The sequence below is a fragment of the Microplitis mediator genome, chromosome 3, assembly GCF_029852145.1.
Source record: "Microplitis mediator isolate UGA2020A chromosome 3, iyMicMedi2.1, whole genome shotgun sequence".
NCBI classification, from domain to species: domain Eukaryota; kingdom Metazoa; phylum Arthropoda; class Insecta; order Hymenoptera; family Braconidae; genus Microplitis; species Microplitis mediator.
The window spans coordinates 24,594,654-24,613,420 of NC_079971.1; the positions used below are offsets into that span (position 1 = coordinate 24,594,654).

Consider the following 18,767-nt stretch of genomic DNA (forward strand, 5'->3'; position numbering starts at 1 on the left):
TCTCATACCCCCATCTATTGATTCCCACAGAAATCTTAAAAAATCCATAAATCCCAAGAATTTTTAGTTGGATTCCCATAGATTTTCATAAATTCTTATATAATGCCATGCAGTCCTACAGGAAAAGTATGAATATATCTGGTGCCATAGACGTGGAAAATTAATCCCACAAATTACTATAAAATCCCATGCCCTTTTCCATTGATTCCAACAGGAACCCATAGAAATTAATGTATTCTTAGATTTTCGGCAAATATTAATTTTTTTCAAAATTTTATCTTTTATTTACACAATAGTTAAATACAATTATATATATTATAATCGACATTGTAAAGTACTTAGAAAAAATATACAAAAAATTAAAGACTTTCACTTATATTTTATGAGGTAGTTAATTTTTGAGCAAGTTTTTGAATTTATTATAGAAAATTCTTCTCAATCAACATTCCAACTTTTTTTTTTCTTCAACCTTTTCATTTTCTAAAACCACGTAAACTCCAACTTCTTGCGGGGTTTTAGCTTCAGGTTTTTCAAGTTCTTCTTCGGTTTCCATAGCAGTGTTTACTCGTGATCGGAAAAGGAAGTGCAGTATAATCCAGCAGCAAGAAATTTTTAGTAAAAGAGCCTCCCAGTTTCCCAAATAATCGAGAGAGAGAACTTTTGATTGATTGAATATATCGATTTCTGTTAAGACATTCGTAAAGTACTCGGCCATGTCTACATTGTAAACCAAATTGCAGTAGAAAATGCGGATGTATTCAGACCAGAGTAAGTATGCGATAGCGAAGAAAACCGGAAGATTCAATCCCCAGCGAGATCGAAAATCAAATCCATGGAGAAAACGCAAAATTATGCTATCAGCTGCAAGTAAAAAAATTATTTGTTTATTCATTTTAGAAAATATATAAATTACACTGCGAAAAAATCGCGGAGTGAATCTTACTCCGAAGGGGAGTTTTGGAAAATATTAATTATAAAAAAACTCAGAATTAAATCGTACAGAGAAAAAAAGAATTTTTTGGCGCAAAAAATTTTTACTCGCCCCAAGAAAATTTTTACTTGCCCTGAGAAATTTTTTGTATTATGAATTGAAAAGGAAAATTTTCTTGTCGCGAAAAAAAATTTTCTTGCGCCAATAAATTTTTTCTAGTCGTGAGGAAATTTTTGTTTTCATTTCATAATGAAAAATTTTTCTTGCACCAAGAAATCCTTTTTTTCTGTGTAGTAAAAACTCGCGGGGTAAATTACTAATACGTAGTGAGGTTTGGTCTTTTATATTTAGACATTTGTATTGAGTACGGAAATAATTACGAGCTCCCTTTTCAAATATTCGCGCGAAATAATTTTTAAAAATTCTAACCAGCTGATAATTAAAACTTTCACGCTTATGAAGTTAAAGAAATAGATTTTCCATTTTCCATCATTAATATAGTTTTCACTGAGCCACAAACTGTCACATGACTCACATCAACCAAACCGCGAAATAACATTTTATATTCTACCGAAATATAAAATATTCCCATAAAAACTACGTCACCATAACAATTAAATAATTAAATGTTTTTACTATGGATTATATGAAATTATAATTTAGTGAGTTACTAAAACATTTTATAAATTAAAAACATAATAAATTATGTGTTAATTATCAATACCTGAATAAATTATTTATTAAAATAATAATATTTCTCATAAAAAAAGTTATTTCTATTAAACATAAATTTATTCAAGTGTCAAAACTCCGAGCGGAGTGAATGCGGATTTAAATAAAATCCGGATTGACTCCCGATTTTTTACAGTGTAATTAATAAAATAATTGATGTAATAAAATACTTACGTTTCATATTTACGAAAGTAGATAAAATTACTTGGAATGAGACGAGTAAAATTGGAAAAAGTAAACTTCTGGGAATCGTTAATAATTGACTACCATTGTCAGAAGGAATCAAAGTTATATTATAGTCACCGAATGCATGTCCAAACATTCTGAAGAGTTTTGTTATGCTATCACCATGAATTGCGAATATTGTAAATGAAGTTGCAATAAATACGATTATTTTCCAAAGTGATACCCATGCGAAAATTGAGTCTTTCACGAGCTCCAATTTTTTACGAGTTTCTCTAATCAGAGAGAAATTACCTAAAAAATAAAAAAAAGCATTAACTTTCTAGGACTTGAGCGAATTTTAAGACTAAAAGTTTAAGAAAATCTTGAAATTGTCTGAAGTGCTCCAGGTTTTTTATTAAAATTTTCTAGGACATCTGAAAAATTCAAAGACTGTAGAAAATTTGACAGAATCTTGAAATTGTCTGAAATACTCAAAATATTTGAAAATTTTCTAGGACATTTGAAAATTCTAAGATTGTAGAAAATTTGACAGAATCTTGGAATTTCTGAAATGCTCCGAATATTTGAAAATATTCTAGGACATTTAAAAAATTCTAAGACTGTAGAAAATTTGACAGAATCGTGAAATTGTCTGAAATACTCCGAATATTTGAAATATTGTAGAACATTTGAACAATTCTAAGACTGTAGAAAATTCGACAGAATCTTGAAATTGTCCGAAATACTCAAAATATTCTAGGACATTTTAAAAATTCTAGGCATTTAGAAAGTTTTATGAAATCTTAAAATTCTCTTAAATGCTCAAATTTCTCAAATATCTGGAATATTCTAGAAAGAACATCCCAAAAAATTAGGAAAACTTTTTCTAGGTCTTACATATTCTAGAAATTGATGGAAACTTTCTATAAAGGTTTACATAATTCAAAAACTGATTAAAAAAATCCCATAAGAAATTTCAAACTGTCTTCATTATTCTATAACGTTCAGAAAAACTTACCAGTAAAACTTAATTTAGAATTTGGAACATCTTGCCAAAGTCCGCCATGAATCAAAGCCAATGCCAGGATAGCAATCCAGCACTCGCTATTATTACGGTTTTTTCCATCAAACGGATTGAATATCGTGAAATTTAAGAAAATCCCCAGAACCACAATGTCTGCCACGATCAGCAAACTCTTGAGTTTAATATTTTTAATTTCATAAACCGTCGATATCAGAGTATGAAGTCCCCATTCAATCACGCACCAAATTAGGAACAAAACGAAATAATATACATTTAGTTTCGGCAATACTTCAAAGATCATCAACGCAATTCCCATGGTATGGAAAGTTTCTGGAATGATTACTGAAAAAAATTGTCTAGTCGAAGGCTTATCTATAGCTTTCCTGAAGCACATGAGTGAATTTATAAATTCGGAAAGGGTGTATGCGATAATAAAACACCATATCCACATGAGTCTTTCCCCTTCTGAGCGCATGTTCTCAATATGTGCAGATCTTTCTCCGCCATCGTCTCTTTTAACGATACATTTGTGAACAAAGTTCGGCACTAGCTCGTAAGTCATCGACAAAAGTGTTCCTTTGGTCGCGACAATGGTGAATAAGAATGTCTTTAATAAACTCGAGATCAAATCTGACGCGACTGATGGACTTACAAGAGATAGTATGAACAGAATTATTATTAAAATTATAGAAAATTCTATCCAAGTTTTCCTTGAGGGATTGATTCGACACAGATCCATGGCATCAGGGGAATATACTATTTTCTCCCTGTAAGTAGTTACAAATATCGTTACTATTTATATTATTGTAAATTAATTAACCCTTCAGCACCCGCGCTATGAGTTTTTTCCTCACACTTGTCTTCAAATATTTTTTTCTAAGTAATTTCAAATGGAATGACCTAGTGAAATTTTTTTTATCTTAATGAAATTTTATGCTTTTTATGATTTTGAAATTTAAAAATTATTTCGAACATGAAAAATATTTTTAAAAGATTTATTTTTAAAAGCAATGAGACTTTTTCTCATCACCCGAGTAAAGTAAGGCTTAAAAACACTGGCACACAAAAAAAAATAAGTTCTCTGTACTTTTGACGGGACCGATTTATTCCCATGTATTTTGACCCGCTGAATCCGAATCCGAGGTCCGTTTAACCCGTACACCCTCAGATTTTTAGAAAACTTTAAAAAACCTCAAAAATACACAAAAATCGACCTTTTTTTAAATTTATAAATTTTTTTAACCCTAACTAAGTATGATTTTTATGTATTTCGGTCCTCCACATACTAACCTGAAGTTTATTTAAAACATTAGCCATTTAAAGTCTGATTAAATTCCAAAAAACCCCAAAAAATTACAAAAAAGCAAAAAAATTCTTAGTATTGTGATGAAAAAAATTTTATAGGGCTAAATAAATAATTATTTTCATGTATGTTTATCTGTCACATATAATTCTCGAACATCCATGGCTCAGACATCTCTAAAATTTTAAATAAATGGCGAAAATTCCCAAAAAATCGAAAAAAATAAAATTTGGTATAACAAAAATCAATTTTTAAATCGAAATAAATAAAAGAAATCATATTGTTCGATCTGTGATATATATATAAAAAATATTTCGGCCTAAAACATAAAAAAATTTTAATATGCTTCAAAAAATTGTTTTCATCACAATACTAAGAATTTTTTTGCTTTTTTGCAATTTTTTGGGGTTTTTTGGAATTTACTCAGACTTTAAATGGCTAATGTTTTAAATAAACTTCAGGTTAGTATGTGGAGGACCGAAATACATAAAAATCATGCTTAGTTAGGGTTAAAAAAATTTATAAATTCAAAAAACGGTCGATTTTTGTGTATTTTTGAGGTTTTTTAAAGTTTTCTGAAAATCTGAGGGTGTACGGGTTAAACGGAACTCGGATTCGGATTCAGCGGGTCAAAATACATGGGAATAAATCGGTCCCGTCAAAAGTACAGAGAACTTATTTTTTTTTGTGTGCCGGTGAAATTAATACGGTTTGGCTCAGTTCGGGCAGTTCCGAATCTTTTCGGCAATCACCGCCGTTTTTTTCAGCCATTAAATCTGTCATTACTTACAAAATTAAAAAGTAAAATACAAGTACATTATAGAAAATTTAAAAATAAAAACAAGTGAAATATTCAAATAAATTATAATTACGTCATAATCGGGAAAGTGCATAATATTTTTGTTTTATTTGACTTAAAATTTACGATGCGCCGAAGCGTGAGACTTTTTCTCATCACGCGGGTAATGTTTTACGTTGTTCTAACGCGGGTGCTGAAGGGTTAAAATACTCACCAACAGTTAGGTTTCCTCAGCAATGGAGACTCCGTTTCGGATTTGCCCGAACTGAATTGAGCAGCCGTCATTTTTGTTTTTTTTTCCTGAAAAAGAAAATAGTTTTTTTTCTATAATTTCTTTATTAGACTTTATGATCCACTGGCTAAAGAATCCGTCTGGTAAAAAAAAGGTCAAATAGTTTTTTGTAGGAAATTTAATATTCTAAAAATTTTAATTCTTAACAATTTATCGTATTTTGAATATTTTTTTAGTTATTCTCAAAAAATCAAAAGATTTAGATTTTTGCCCATAATTCAATTAAGAGAACCTGGGGCACGAAGGCGGCCCTCAAAAATTAGGTAAAATTTTTTTTTTATTTTCCGTCAAATTGTGACCTCTATAATGTTTTTATCGTATTTTAAGCCAATATGTGATGTGGGGTAAAATGGACCTCGAAAAAAAAAATTGTAACGAAAAAATTTTTTTTTTCGATTTTTTGCAAAATTTCGACTGATTTTTCCGAAAGAGACGGAAAATAAACGAATTTGATGGTTAAAAGCTACAAAAAAAACCGGCTCAAGGGGGCCGTTGTGCCCCAGGCTCCTTAACTGGAAATTATTAATTATTAATTATTAACTGAAAATTCAATATAATTAATTTTAAGCAACAAAATTTAGATTATTTAAGAAAATTTTCAGTTAATTGCAAATAACATACGACTTAAGTGAAATATCGAAAATTTTCTCTGAGATAAGTTGTAGGAAATAAAATGCTCTACAAAAAATGTCCTCTAAAATTTTCGGATAAAGTTGATGGTTGCGTCAAAAAATTTCAAAAATGTGAAAATTTATGGTCAATCTAACTTTAACTTCGAATAACTTTTGGAGAAATAAAAATATCGAAAATTATAGGAGACCTTTTTCGTAGAGCGTCAAATTTTCCATAAGAATATGTCTTGAACATTCAAAAGTATTGGTCCCACCATGAGCTACAAAATTCCAAAGCTTAAAAAATAAATTATCCCATGTTATTTAAACGGGAAATAGAAAATTGCGATGCGGCAGTTGTTAATATTAATATTAAGAGCTCAAACTTTCACAGTATTTTTTTTTTCGTCATTTCCAACAATATTTTCGATATAATGAAGAAAAAAAAAATTAGTCGATTTTTTTGAATCAGTCTACTAAACATATACGGACTCGTATATGATGAGTATTATATGTTTTAATATAAAAAAAATATATCAGAAAATATAGTTAAATTCGCCAAATATATTTTCTGATATTTATCATATATTTTTACATATATTTTGACCATATATGTTATTTTCATACAGGTATTACAAACACCGCCATATTGAAAGAAGAAAATCTGTTTTATCTACCCCGTGTTCGAATTAACCCTCAGCCTGTTGATTTTCCTTCCGATATGAATAGCGCAAGTCCACAATAAATTTCATCATTCCTATTCACCCTCACACGGAATCTCTATATTGTAATTTGGTTGTAAAAAGTCCGATTTCCAGTTGATAATTACTTTCAATCATAACCACATTTTTTTAAAATAATTATAGCAAAATCCGTTTCAAAATGTGATGAAATCTAATTTTCATTTAAATATCAAAATACTAAATAATTCTTGCAACATACCTGCAGTTATTTAACTTGATATGTATATTTATTAATACTGTGAACAATATTTAATACAAATTTTTTTTCGGAAATATTAGTACGTATTACTACTAAGTACTAATCCATTATCACTTATCTGATGGACATGAACTAGAAATCCTGCTCATGACGTCATTCACGTCAACAAAAACTATAATAATAAGCATCGAGCTACGCCTGAAAAAAACATCTCAAGTATAATATACCAGTGGTTCTTCTTCAAAAAAATTTTCATGCATGCGCAGATGTAAATGCGCACTGTTTCCGCGCCCATTTGTTTCAAGCGCACTAAAAAAATTTGCGCGAATGTCTATCGCACAGATCTCGATCATGCAGATGAACTATGATCCAGATCCCTTTGATTCAGATCCCAAATGTCAAAATTTCCGATACAGAATCAACCACCCCCATAAAGGAAGTTACGGACGAAATGACTGTGATTACTGACAGTCAGTAACTTATCGTCAGCAAATAATCTATCAGTGATTGAAAGTAAAGACTTCGGTCATGTTAACACAAGGCACCAAATAGGACCAACAATTACTTAGTTATTAACAATGCGCAGCCGTAAGTGTTGCCTTCAACAATCACCGTGGTCGTACATTCAGTCATTATATCATTGTATGAAAAAAACATAGTGACGTCGGTAGTGTTTAAACATGGCCGAAGCTCCAGACTTGATATTCTTTGACTTGAGAACAGTCCACGATAATTTCGACCGCGCGTTAATTAATGAGGATGATGTTGATATCAAATTATATCTGGAAGCTTACAATGAACTTCACAAGTAAATTTCCTGTGTATTAATTATTGTTTTTTTAAATAAATGAATGACTGAGTTGTTTTCAATGTGGGCTGTTTTGTCACGTCACCTGTTCATTGTTTATAATCATTGTTATTATTTACAGATTCTTTCAGCTGATGGGCAGCGTATTCAGTTTTGTGTCCTCGGATTTGAAGCAGAAGATCGACGCGTTAAATGAATTGCTGAGCAAAGATGACGATAATTATCGATCGATCAAGTCGATGATTGACTATGAAAAGGACAGTAAATTATTGGATAAAAATGATTGTACCAATGGCTCAAGGACGCTGCTGCGATTGCACCGCGGGCTTGGTAGTTTTTCTTTGTTTTGAAAATTTATAAGGGATTTCCCCGTGAAAAAAATTTATAAAAAAAATATATGTTAAAATATATTTTTCATATAAAAAAAATATATTAAAAATACATAAAAAATATATAAATATATATAAAATATGTATAAAAAATATATATTAAATAGCTAACTTTTGGCCGATTTTCGTATATATTTTAAATATATTAAAAATATATCTTTGAACATATAAAAAATACATGTATAAAAATATACGAAAAATATATTTTTCTTATATTTAAAAATCTATAAAAAATAAAAAAAAAATTATATAAAAAATATGTTATTAAGTTAATTAACAACACAGAAAAAAAAAAGTATAAAAAGTTTATATAAAAAATATATTTTTTATATAATTGTTGTAAATTTTAAAATATAAAAAAATATATTTTTTGTATATTTTTATACATGTATTTTTTATATATTCTAAGATATATTTAAAATATATAAAATATATACGAAAATCGGCCAAAAGTTAGCTATTTAAAATATATTTTTTATATATTTATATATTTTTGATGTATTTTTAATATATTTTTTTTATATGAAAAATATATTTTTTTTATATTTAACATATATTTTTTTTATAAATTTTTTTCATGGGGGTTGAGTAGCAGTAATTTAAAGAATTGCTTTTTTAGATTTTATCCGCGAATTCTTAAGGCAGTTGGGTGACTTAAAAGACGCAGATAAGACGAGTAATTGTTGCCAGGACGCTTACAATAAAACGCTAGCGAAACATCATCCGTGGGTTATTAGAAAAGCTGCTATTGTTGCCATGTACACGATGCCTACTAGAGAAGTTTTATTTAAAAAGGTAATTCAGGGGGGAGTGGGGTGAAATGGAACACTAGTTTTTAACAAAAGTTTTTATCCGTGAGAAAATAATATAAGGTTGAAAGATATAAAATCATATATTTTTGCAAAAAAAAATATATGATATATTATAAAAAATCATACAGAGATTTTGGCCGATTTAATATAAAATTATATACAGTAGTAAATGTGTGTGTTCCATATATTCAACTTATATGTTTTACATATTGAGCTATATATATAAAATATATATATATAGACATATATATTTTATATATGCTAAACATATACAGACTCGTATATGATGAATATTATATTTTTTAGTATAAGAAAAAATATATCAAAAAATATAGTTAAATTGGCCACATATATTTTCGGATATTTATCATATATTTTTACATATATTCCCTGATTAAAAATACTCATTGAAAAGTATTGAAAAAGATAAGAATTGAATACTTCCTATACCACAAGGTTTTCATCTGGACATAAAATTAATACTTCCAAATTAATTTCTAAACTTCCAAAGAATTGAAAAAGATTCATATAAATTGTCAGTTTTCAATCTTTCTAAATCTTCCTCAATACCAAAATAGTTCATATTTTGGATCGAATGTAGAATTGAAAAGAATGGAACGAAATTGAGAATTTTCAATTTTTTTGAATCTTTCTCAATACTAAAATAGTTACATATTTCGAGTTATGACTTGAATTGAAATAAATTAAAATGAATTCACATTTTCGAATCTTTCTGAATTTTCCTCAATAGCAAAATAGTTTCACATTTCAGGTCACGTGTAATTAAAAAAAATTGAGAATCTTTAATTTTTCTGAATCCTTCTCAATACTAAAAACTGATCCCAATAATTTTATACCACGACAAGTGATCCCTACAAATTGATCCCACCGACATCTGATCCCATCAACAATTGATCGTCAATCGATTTTTATCAACAACTAATTTACATAATTTAACTTTTTATATTTACAACAGTGAATTTTAATTACTCATGTCATAGTAATTAATTAATAATTAATTCTTTTATGAATTTGTCTGTGGGATCCATTATTGTGTGATCACTTGTCGGGGATCAGTTGTCTGGGATCAGTTGTCATGGAACCCTAAAGTAGTTCCATATTGGAAGGTATTGAAATGATAACAGAATTAATTTTTTTCAATACTTTTGAATTCCATACTAAGAATTAGAAAGTATTCAAATGATCGAAATTTCAATTCCATTTAATATTTTTCAAAATTTCCATATGGATTGAAAAGAATTTAAATAATTTTCAATACTTTTCAATGAGCATTTTTAATCAGGGTTTTGACCGTTCCCGACTAGAATTTTTTCCTTTTTTGCCTGAAGTACCATAAGAAAATTTTTTTTTAGGTATGTGGAGAACATGTTCAACGAAATGTTGATGTGCTACCAAAAATGTTGGAAGTAACTGCCGACGTATTTAATCGTACTCATAATCTCTACGAATTTCATGATCTTCATAATCTACACTAAGTATAAGCACATAGTAACTTAAATTAAACTAAAAGAAAAAACTACTTGACACGGCAGCGATAAACTGAACTATAAAGATAAAGATAAAAACACATAAAAATTAATGCCACTTTATTTGATATTTTTACACGAAAATAAATCATTCCAGCAGAATAGAAAAAAAAAACTTACAACTTCTATGTATTATACGTAATTTATTTATGGCTTATAAAATTATAAAAAATAATAAATGTTTGCGTTATTGTCATAGGCGATGTATGTGATAAAAAAAAAGCGGGATAATTGGCAATATAAATTAATTTACAAACTTAACAATTTTGTGTTTTTTTTAAGTATCCTCATTTGTTACGATCGAAATTAGTAATTATTTTAAGTACTGGTTCTAACATTAAAAACTCGACATTGTTCTATTGGATTCCAATGAATTGAGGAAGTCATCATTCATAAGCATTCCTAGGAAAAAAAAAAAGTTATTAAAATGTGATTTCATAAATTTAATTTGAAACTTGAAGGATCTTATCTAATTAATTAGAGTAAATTTTTTTGTAATGAGACGTAAAAAAGTTTTTTGAATTCTAATTAATAGGACTTTAGGAAAATTTATCAATGTGATGTCTAATTAATTGGAATTTTGAAAAATTATGCGCGACTTCTATTTAATTAGAATTTTCTAATTAATTGGAATTTAAAAAAATTTATCTGAGCAACTTCTAATTAATTGGAATTTTTAAAAAATATATACGCGACTTCTAATTAATTGAAATTTTTGAAAATTTATATGAGCGACTTCTAATTAATTAGAATTTTTAAAAAAATATCTGCGTAGCTTCTAATTAATTGGAACTTAAGAAAATGTATATGAGCAACTTCTAATTAATTGGAATTTTTTTTAATTTATATGCGCAATTTCTAATTAATTGGAATTTAAAAAAATTTATATGCGCAACGTCTAATTAATTGGAATTTATTGTTTACGTCTAGCAACAACTTTTTACTCGACAAGCATGAAAGCTTTAAAAAAATTCCAGTTGAATAGATCTATTATTAAAATTTCTAATGAATTAGATCTGATGCTAATTATTGTGACCACTTATAAATTTGCGTCTTACTATTCATTAATTAATTTTACTTTTAATTTATTAAATCAATGTTTACTTTTTTTCCAATTAATTAGATCAAATTCTAATTAGAATTATTGCTAATTAATTAGATCTGATTACAGTTATTTAGATTTATTTATTATTTATCGTTTCCAGATTTGATTAATATGACGTCCATTAGTTAGATCCATTAAATTTCAGTCATGTCCATTTCTAATTAATTAGATCTGATAGTAATTATTGTGACCTCTTGTAAATTTTAAGACTACAATTTTCTAAATTAAATTTAGTAGATCAATGTCCAATTAATTAGGTGTCATTTTTCGAAGAATTATTACTAATTAATTAGATCTGGTAATAGATGATCATTTATATTTTTCATTTATTATTTATAGATGTGACAATAAGATTCGTCCTGTAGTTAGATCTATTTAATATTAATTAGATTTATTTCAAATTACTTATTTTCAGCTCCAATTAATTAGACTTATTCCTTAGTCTTATCCATAAAATTTTGATCATGGCTATTTCTAATTAATTAGACATTTCTAATTTATTATTCCCAGTTCTAATTAATTAGAGTCATCCACCAGCTATTAATTTGACCCCCTTCTAACTAATTAGGCCCATTTTCCGGCAATCAGACGTATGTCCAATTAATTAGACCAACTTCCAATTGGTTACTGTCCCATAAAAAAATTTTAAGTCACCAAAAATTCAATCCGTCAACTTACCAGCAATAGAAGCTGACATGAAGCAAACAATGGACCCACCAATAAAAGCTCTGATAGCAACTGCCGCAATCTGTTCCCTTTTTTCGGGCGCCAAAGCTCCCAACCCGCCCATCATAATTCCAACAGACCCCGGATTAGCGAACCCACAAATAGCAAAAGTTGCTATTCCCTCAACTCGTGGGGTCAACTTTCCCAATTTCTTGAACTCGCCCAGCTTCTGATAGGCCACAAACTCATTGACGACAGTCTTTAGCCCAATAAGAGTTGCCACGTCCTCGCACTGGTCCCAAGGCACTCCGATGATCCAACTCAGGGGCATGAATGCCCGCGATAACAAGAATTCGAATGTCAAATCTGCGAAGCCTACAAGCGCACCAAGCCACGACAAAATGGCGTTGAAAAAAGATATGAACGACACAAATGCGACGATATTCGCAATTATTCCCAAAACTAACGGAATCCCTGCCATGGCGCCCTTTGTTGCCGCATCCATTACACTAGTGTCCTCAGATTTTTGCAGTGGTATGTTTTTAAATGTCGTTTGACTCTTTTCCGTTTCGGGGTAAAGTAGTTTAGAAAATGACAGCGAAGCTGGCGCTGCCATCAACGAGGCCGTTATCAGATGCGACGGTTGGGCGCCAAAACTTATGTATGCCGCTAATACGGTTCCTATAATTAATTTTGTCAGTTAATTTTTTGAAAATATATTTCGTTAGAGTCAGGACTGACCAGAGACTGAAGCGAAACCAGAACACATCACTGAGTGGATTTCTGATGACGTTAATTTACTGATATATGGTTTTATCAATAACGGAGATTCGGTCTATAAAGTAATTAATTGCTATTTATTAATCAATTTTTCATCAATTGGAGAGCTTACCATTCCGAGAAAAGTATTGGCTGCGGCATTAAGAGATTCGCAAACAGTCGTACCCATAACTGCATGCAAGGCCCAGCCTAATTTCAAAATAATCCACTGCATGGCGCCCAAGTAGTACAAAATTTGAATCATAAAACTGAAGAAAAAGATCACTGGTAGTGCCTACAACATGAATTAGTCGTTAAATGGAAATTTGGACGTGGGTTGGCAGCATTGGCCTTCGGCTCGTGATACCAACCAACGTCTAAAGCCCGTTCTGACTAGCGGATTATTATTTAACTTACGGAAAAGGCAAAAACTTTGGCATCGACAAGTTGGTCAGAAAAAACAAACTTAGATCCGCTTTCAGCGTAATTCAAAAACTTAGCGACTTTATCCGAAATGCATTGGAATATTAATCTGCCAACTGACCAACGTATGGTTAATAATCCGAAACCAAATTGTAATATCAGGCCCCACATCACGGGCCTCCAATTAATCTAAATATTAACCAATAAATAATTATCGATAGAAAAAATATTTAATCAGTTAAAAATGAAGAATTTGAGTCACTTAATGTTATTAATAATTCGTATATTAGTCTAGTGACTAAGAATGAGCCATTTTAGAAGTTTTGGCATCACGAGCCAAAGGCTAATGATGCCAACACTTGTTACAAGCTCATTTATTTTTAATGGTAATTAAATTAGGTGATTTGGTATGAATGAGAACTATTGGAAGCATGTTAGCATCACGAGCCATAGGCTAATGATGCCAACACTTTCAGTAAAATCTCATTTGTTGTTAATAGTGACTCACTAATTGGTATATAATGGCTCTTGGCAGCATGTTGGCATCACAAGCCTAAGGCTGATGGTGCCAACACTCAGTAAGAGTTAATATGTTGTTAATGGTGGCTTACTTAAGCTAGTTGGTATAAAAAATATATTGGAAGTATGTTGGCATCATGAGCCAAAGGCTAATGATGCCAACACTTTCAGTACAAGTCTATTTGTTGATAATGGTGACTAACTTGGACTAGGTGGTACAAAAAGGCTATTGGAAGCATGTTAGCATCACGAGCCGTAGGCTAATGATGCCAACACTTTCAGTAAAAGCTCATTTGTTGTTAATAGTGACTCACTAATTGGTATATAATGGCTTTTGGCAGCATGTTGGCATCATGAGCCAAAGGCTAATGATGCCAACACTTTCAGTACAAGTCTATTTGTTGATAATGGTGACTAACTAGGACTAGTTGGTATAAAAACGCTATTGGAAGAATGTTGGCATCACGAGCCAAAGGCTAATGATGCCAACATACTCGATAACAGCCCGTGTGAAAATTATAAATACCTTACGTGGATGTTTTGAGATTAATAAACCAAAAGAAAGCATAACAAGCAAACCAACACAGCTTATTAATCGATCTCTTGACCCAATCGTGTCGTTAATTAAAAAGACTACCACTGACGCCAGCACAATTAAGTAGAATATTACTTTTATTGAACATGATGCGTATCTAGAATAATGCGTATCAATTTACTATTATTTTCTATCTGTCCTTAAGTCCAATAACGACCAAATTTGAAATTATTTTAACCTTTTCTGATTGATTGACTCTAAGCAGTTGCAAAGGGGCCGGAAAATCGACTTTATAAAGTTGGAAAAATATTTTTTAATTATGAAGTAGTAACACAAACTGAAGTACGTGAAAGAGACAAGTAGTAAGAACATTCCATAGCCGTCACACCATTCGAATACGCAATTATTGTCTAGAAAAAATTTTTTTTTTATTTTTGCAAAAAACATCTGAATTTTTTTTTTGAAGACTTACTGTTCCTAGACCAGTATAAACTTGCAAATATCAAGTAAGCGAGTACTATAATATTTATTATTATTATTCCAATATATTTATAAATTTCTCGTTTGTTCGAAAACCATAATTGTAATTTTGATTCCGTGAAATTCTGATGGTTCTGAAAAGTAAATGATTTATTTATTTTTATAATGAAAAATTTATCAGAGCGAGGCGCCAGATTGTGAAGGATAAAAAAATGATTAATTATCAGAGATAAGTGATATAATAATATTTATTGGAGATTACCTCACTGTCAATGTTTTCGATGTACGATTTTTTTTGTTCGCCGTCTTGATTATTTTCCTTGCGAAAAAAAAATAAGTGATTTATTGTTTTCTCAATGATTTTATTTAAATAAATTACTTTTCGTAATTTTTATGAGGAAAATTTTATAATTAGATTTACAAGGTTGCAAGTAATGATTTTTTTTATCGCTTTACTCAAAAATGTGAATGAAATGACTTTAAAAAAGTAAATAATGGAATTAGACATGAGAAAGTAATTTTTAAATCGGTCTAATTAATCTAATTAACGGTTAATGGATCTAATCTATTAGAATTAGAAAAAACTTAAGAACAAATAGGAGACATAGTTAGAAATTTGTAAAATTAATTAGCAGTAGATGTGATAATTATTTATTGGATCTAATTATTGGAAAAGTCTAATTTCTAATTAGTTAGAACCAAACAATTGACTATTGAGATCACTAGAAAAAAATGGATTTAATGGATTTTTATTGGATTTGAGAGTTGGATCTAATTAATTAGAAATAGGTCCGATTAATTGGAAATTGATCTAATTAATTTTGAATAAATCTCAATAATGGATTAGTCTAATTGATTAGAACTAGAAAAATAAATCTAATAGTTAATGGATCTAGTTTATGAATGTGTCTGATTAATTAGCAATAGATGAGATGATTGATTGGATCTAAATATTGGAAGAGTTTAATTCTAATTAATTAGAACCAAACAATTTACTATTGAGGAGATCATTAGAAAAAAATGGATTTAATGGATTTCTATTGGATTTGAGAGTTGGATCTAATTAATTAGAAACAGGTCCAATTAATTGGTACTTTATATAATTAATTTTGAATAAATCTCAATAATGGATTAGTCCAATTGATTAGAACTAGAAAAATAAATCTAGAAGTTAATGGATCCAGCTGATGAATGAGTCTAATTAATTAGAACTGTTAATTAATCATTAGGAATATGAAAAATTATCCAAGGATCCAATTAATATTAATTAGATCTAAAATGGGTTGATTTTACATGAGTAAAATATAAAAAATTGTATCTAATGAATATTTTAATGGATCTATTGGATGGGTCTAATTAATTAGAACTAAAAATATTTGAATATCACTAAGTTAGATTGTTGAAAAACGAATCTAATTAATTTGAAATAGTATGTCTAATTAATATCAATGGATCTAACTCAGCCTAGTCTAATTAATTAGATCTGAAATTGATCATTTAAAAAATTCCAATTAATTAGAAACAAGTATTATTACTTTGAAATCCTAGTTAATATCTAATGGATCTAATAGACTTATTAATCAGATCTAGAAAATCCAATTCTTTCTAATTAATTTTTTTTTTACCTTACTAAGGTCAATGGAAATTCTTAAGTTATGACTACTGATTTTTCTCTCCACCTAAACCAGAAAAAAAATTAATTAGAATTCCAATTAAAAATTAGAAACAACGAAATTTACCATTTTTTTTTTAAATTCAAAATTTACCTCAGAGAAAGCGGGACTGGCAATTCCCGCCATTGTTTAATCTAAAATCTCACTATAAATATTTACAAATAACCGTAAATATTTTTCGATTTAAATAAAATAAAATTAATTTTTTCAAATTCACTCTATATAAATATATATCAGGTTAATGGACTTGCTATCAATATTTCTTATTTGCAATGCTATCTAAGGTGTCACGTGTTTTGTAATCACTTTATTAAATTACTGCAGTTTTGTTTTAAAAAACGACGAATAAATTTCAATTAATAAAAAAAAATTAAGTACACAAATTATGACACCGCCAAATTAATCAATGAACTGATTAACTCAACAAATACTGAGAGTAAAAATGATTTTTTAATTGTTAGCCGTACGAAAGATATCCGCCAACTGAATACTTAAATATTAAAACGTCGATACCGTCATCAAGATGTCGTTGGACGTCTTCAGATAAGATGTAAATAAATTACTTTATATTTATTTTAATTACTGTTGTAAACAAAACTATTTAAATTTATTAATCGTAATTATTTATTTGTTGATTTATTCAATAATTAGTTAATTAAAATTGAATATTTACAATTTCTTGCTGTGGAAAATAAAAATTGTGATTTTTTTTTTCTTTAGATAGCAATCAAATTTAATAATGGGTGTCGTAACACGATAATGTCAAGGACAATTTTATTTATCATTTAAAATAATAGAGGAAAAAAACTTGACATTTTTTTTTAGACTTCAAAATTTTTGAAAATTTTTTTTCTAAAATGGGTGAGGTGGGGAAGGTATTGTTAGTAGTGTAGATAATTAGTTTTTTTACTTAACTAAATTATGGGTAATTAGTTTTATTTAAGACCATGGATTTATTGAGATAAGAAAATGTGAGATAAATTTTATTGAAGGGATTAAAGTTTTAGAACTAAATTACGTCGGAACTATTGAGCTTACGTAAGAAGTCACTGAAACCTTTTTTGTAGAGAATTTAATGAGCTTCAAAAATGTTCATGTACTTTTTTGTCATATCTTCAATAGTTTAGCGGGAATTTTAAATTGAAGTTAAAAAAAAAAGTTCGTGGGAAATTGAGAAAAATATTTTTGATTAATTGCTTCGAATTGAAATAACTCATGAACTAATGGGTCTAGGTGAAAATTCATGAGGACCTTTTTTGTAGGAAATTGAATTTCCTACAAAATTGCTTTGATGTGTTTTTCCATATCTTCGATAGTTTAGCCGTAATTTCAATTACAATCTCAACTGTCAAATCAACGATTTGTGGAAACGATATTTTGAGATCACGATTAAAAATAAAATTTTTGTAATTAAAAATAAATTTGAAAATCAGCAAATGATAGTGAAGATTAGGAATAGAAAGACTAGTTCGAAGCAGAAAAAACCCGATGCATTTCCGGTGTGGGATCGCGTGTCTTTTATTGTCTCGTTTCCTGTCACTTGCAAATTAAAGAAAAAAAAAAAGAATATAAATAAAAAGAACGGAAAAGTTGGCGGGTAGAGGAACAGGTTGAGATTTGAAGGAAATAATTTATTAATGCAGTGAAATTTAGTATACACATTTATCACATTTCATAAGCGTTTGGTCTTGCACAGCAGTTTTAATATATATCAGCATTTATCTTGTATTACGTTTTAGTTATATGTAATAAGAATGTCACGGGCCTAGTACAACAGTTTTTAGTACGTGACTAAACCATGAATTCTTTGACATTAGTCACTTAAAAAAATCTACACTTAATTTAAGACGTAGTAAATTTATTGAGGAAGATTTTTTTTGTCGAGGGGACATTTGAAGATTTAAATTATTAGATATTATTAATGTTTATTTAATTTAGTAGGACATGTTTGGAAATGCATGGGAGAATTTCAGACAATCAAAATTTTATTGATGGTCGTATATCTATATATACATATACATATATACATATAAGGAAGAGTGGGGGAATGAAGACTCCACTTAACAAAAAAATTTTTTTAATCGTTTAGGAATATCGGGCAGTTGGTCAGCTAAATAGTACGTCGATTTCGAAATTTGGACCAAAAAAAAATTTGATTCATTTTGCAACAGAATTCAAAATTTTTTTTCCTATTTTTCATATGCGCGTTAGTATTTTACTTTTTTAAATTTTAGGAAACACAAAACGAATTT

The 18,767-nt window shown here is 29.0% G+C and overlaps 3 protein-coding genes across 4 annotated transcripts; 1 reads left to right on the plus strand and 2 right to left on the minus strand.

Annotated features, from left to right (window-relative positions):
- Nucleotides 1-233: 233 nt before the first annotated feature.
- On the minus strand, nucleotides 234-6,980 carry LOC130666020 (uncharacterized). Of its 2 annotated transcripts, XM_057466659.1 has the most exons (6): nucleotides 6,800-6,980; nucleotides 6,535-6,685; nucleotides 5,169-5,254; nucleotides 2,847-3,619; nucleotides 1,838-2,140; nucleotides 234-861 (listed from the first exon to the last, which is right to left on the minus strand). In XM_057466659.1, the coding sequence occupies exons 3-6, from the start codon at nucleotides 5,237-5,239 to the stop codon at nucleotides 440-442; spliced, it is 1,569 nt and encodes a 522-aa protein (XP_057322642.1). In that variant the 5' UTR covers nucleotides 5,240-5,254; nucleotides 6,535-6,685; nucleotides 6,800-6,980; the 3' UTR covers nucleotides 234-439. The 2 variants fall into 2 exon arrangements, with proteins under 2 accessions (XP_057322642.1, XP_057322641.1); XM_057466658.1 differs by lacking the exon at nucleotides 6,535-6,685.
- Nucleotides 6,981-7,406: 426 nt separating this feature from the next.
- Nucleotides 7,407-10,619, plus strand: LOC130666026 (ceramide-1-phosphate transfer protein). The gene is made up of 4 exons (XM_057466668.1): nucleotides 7,407-7,607; nucleotides 7,729-7,937; nucleotides 8,616-8,791; nucleotides 10,182-10,619. Exons 1-4 carry the CDS (start codon nucleotides 7,480-7,482, stop codon nucleotides 10,302-10,304), a joined length of 636 nt encoding a protein of 211 aa, XP_057322651.1. The 5' UTR covers nucleotides 7,407-7,479; the 3' UTR covers nucleotides 10,305-10,619.
- Nucleotides 10,596-17,011, minus strand: LOC130666016 (solute carrier family 28 member 3-like). The gene is made up of 11 exons (XM_057466653.1): nucleotides 16,609-17,011; nucleotides 16,468-16,521; nucleotides 15,105-15,161; nucleotides 14,835-14,976; nucleotides 14,601-14,772; nucleotides 14,354-14,519; nucleotides 13,303-13,497; nucleotides 13,019-13,180; nucleotides 12,868-12,961; nucleotides 12,139-12,807; nucleotides 10,596-10,757 (listed from the first exon to the last, which is right to left on the minus strand). Exons 1-11 carry the CDS (start codon nucleotides 16,639-16,641, stop codon nucleotides 10,693-10,695), a joined length of 1,809 nt encoding a protein of 602 aa, XP_057322636.1. The 5' UTR covers nucleotides 16,642-17,011; the 3' UTR covers nucleotides 10,596-10,692.
- Between the last annotated feature and the right edge of the window lie 1,756 nt (nucleotides 17,012-18,767).

What these genes read in the sequence shown, in the direction of transcription:
- LOC130666020 (XM_057466658.1), bottom strand. Translation starts at nt 5,239, where the DNA reads ATGACGGCTGCTCAATTCAGTTCGGGCAAATCCGAAACGGAGTCTCCA. An exon ending in CTGAGGAAACCTAACTGTTG is followed by an intron (nt 3,620 to 5,168) that starts GTGAGTATTTTA and finishes AACTACTTACAG; the next exon opens with GGAGAAAATAGTATATTCCC. An exon ending in TTCTAAATTAAGTTTTACTG is followed by an intron (nt 2,141 to 2,846) that starts GTAAGTTTTTCT and finishes TTTATTTTTTAG; the next exon opens with GTAATTTCTCTCTGATTAGA.
- LOC130666016 (XM_057466653.1), bottom strand. Translation starts at nt 16,641, where the DNA reads ATGGCGGGAATTGCCAGTCCCGCTTTCTCTGAG. An exon ending in TTTCCATTGACCTTAGTAAG is followed by an intron (nt 15,162 to 16,467) that starts GTAAAAAAAAAA and finishes TTTTTTCGCAAG; the next exon opens with GAAAATAATCAAGACGGCGA. An exon ending in CCAATACTTTTCTCGGAATG is followed by an intron (nt 12,962 to 13,018) that starts GTAAGCTCTCCA and finishes ATTACTTTATAG; the next exon opens with ACCGAATCTCCGTTATTGAT.
- LOC130666026 (XM_057466668.1), top strand. Translation starts at nt 7,480, where the DNA reads ATGGCCGAAGCTCCAGACTTGATATTCTTTGACTTGAGAACAGTCCAC. An exon ending in GCTTACAATGAACTTCACAA is followed by an intron (nt 7,608 to 7,728) that starts GTAAATTTCCTG and finishes TATTATTTACAG; the next exon opens with ATTCTTTCAGCTGATGGGCA. An exon ending in GCGATTGCACCGCGGGCTTG is followed by an intron (nt 7,938 to 8,615) that starts GTAGTTTTTCTT and finishes TTGCTTTTTTAG; the next exon opens with ATTTTATCCGCGAATTCTTA.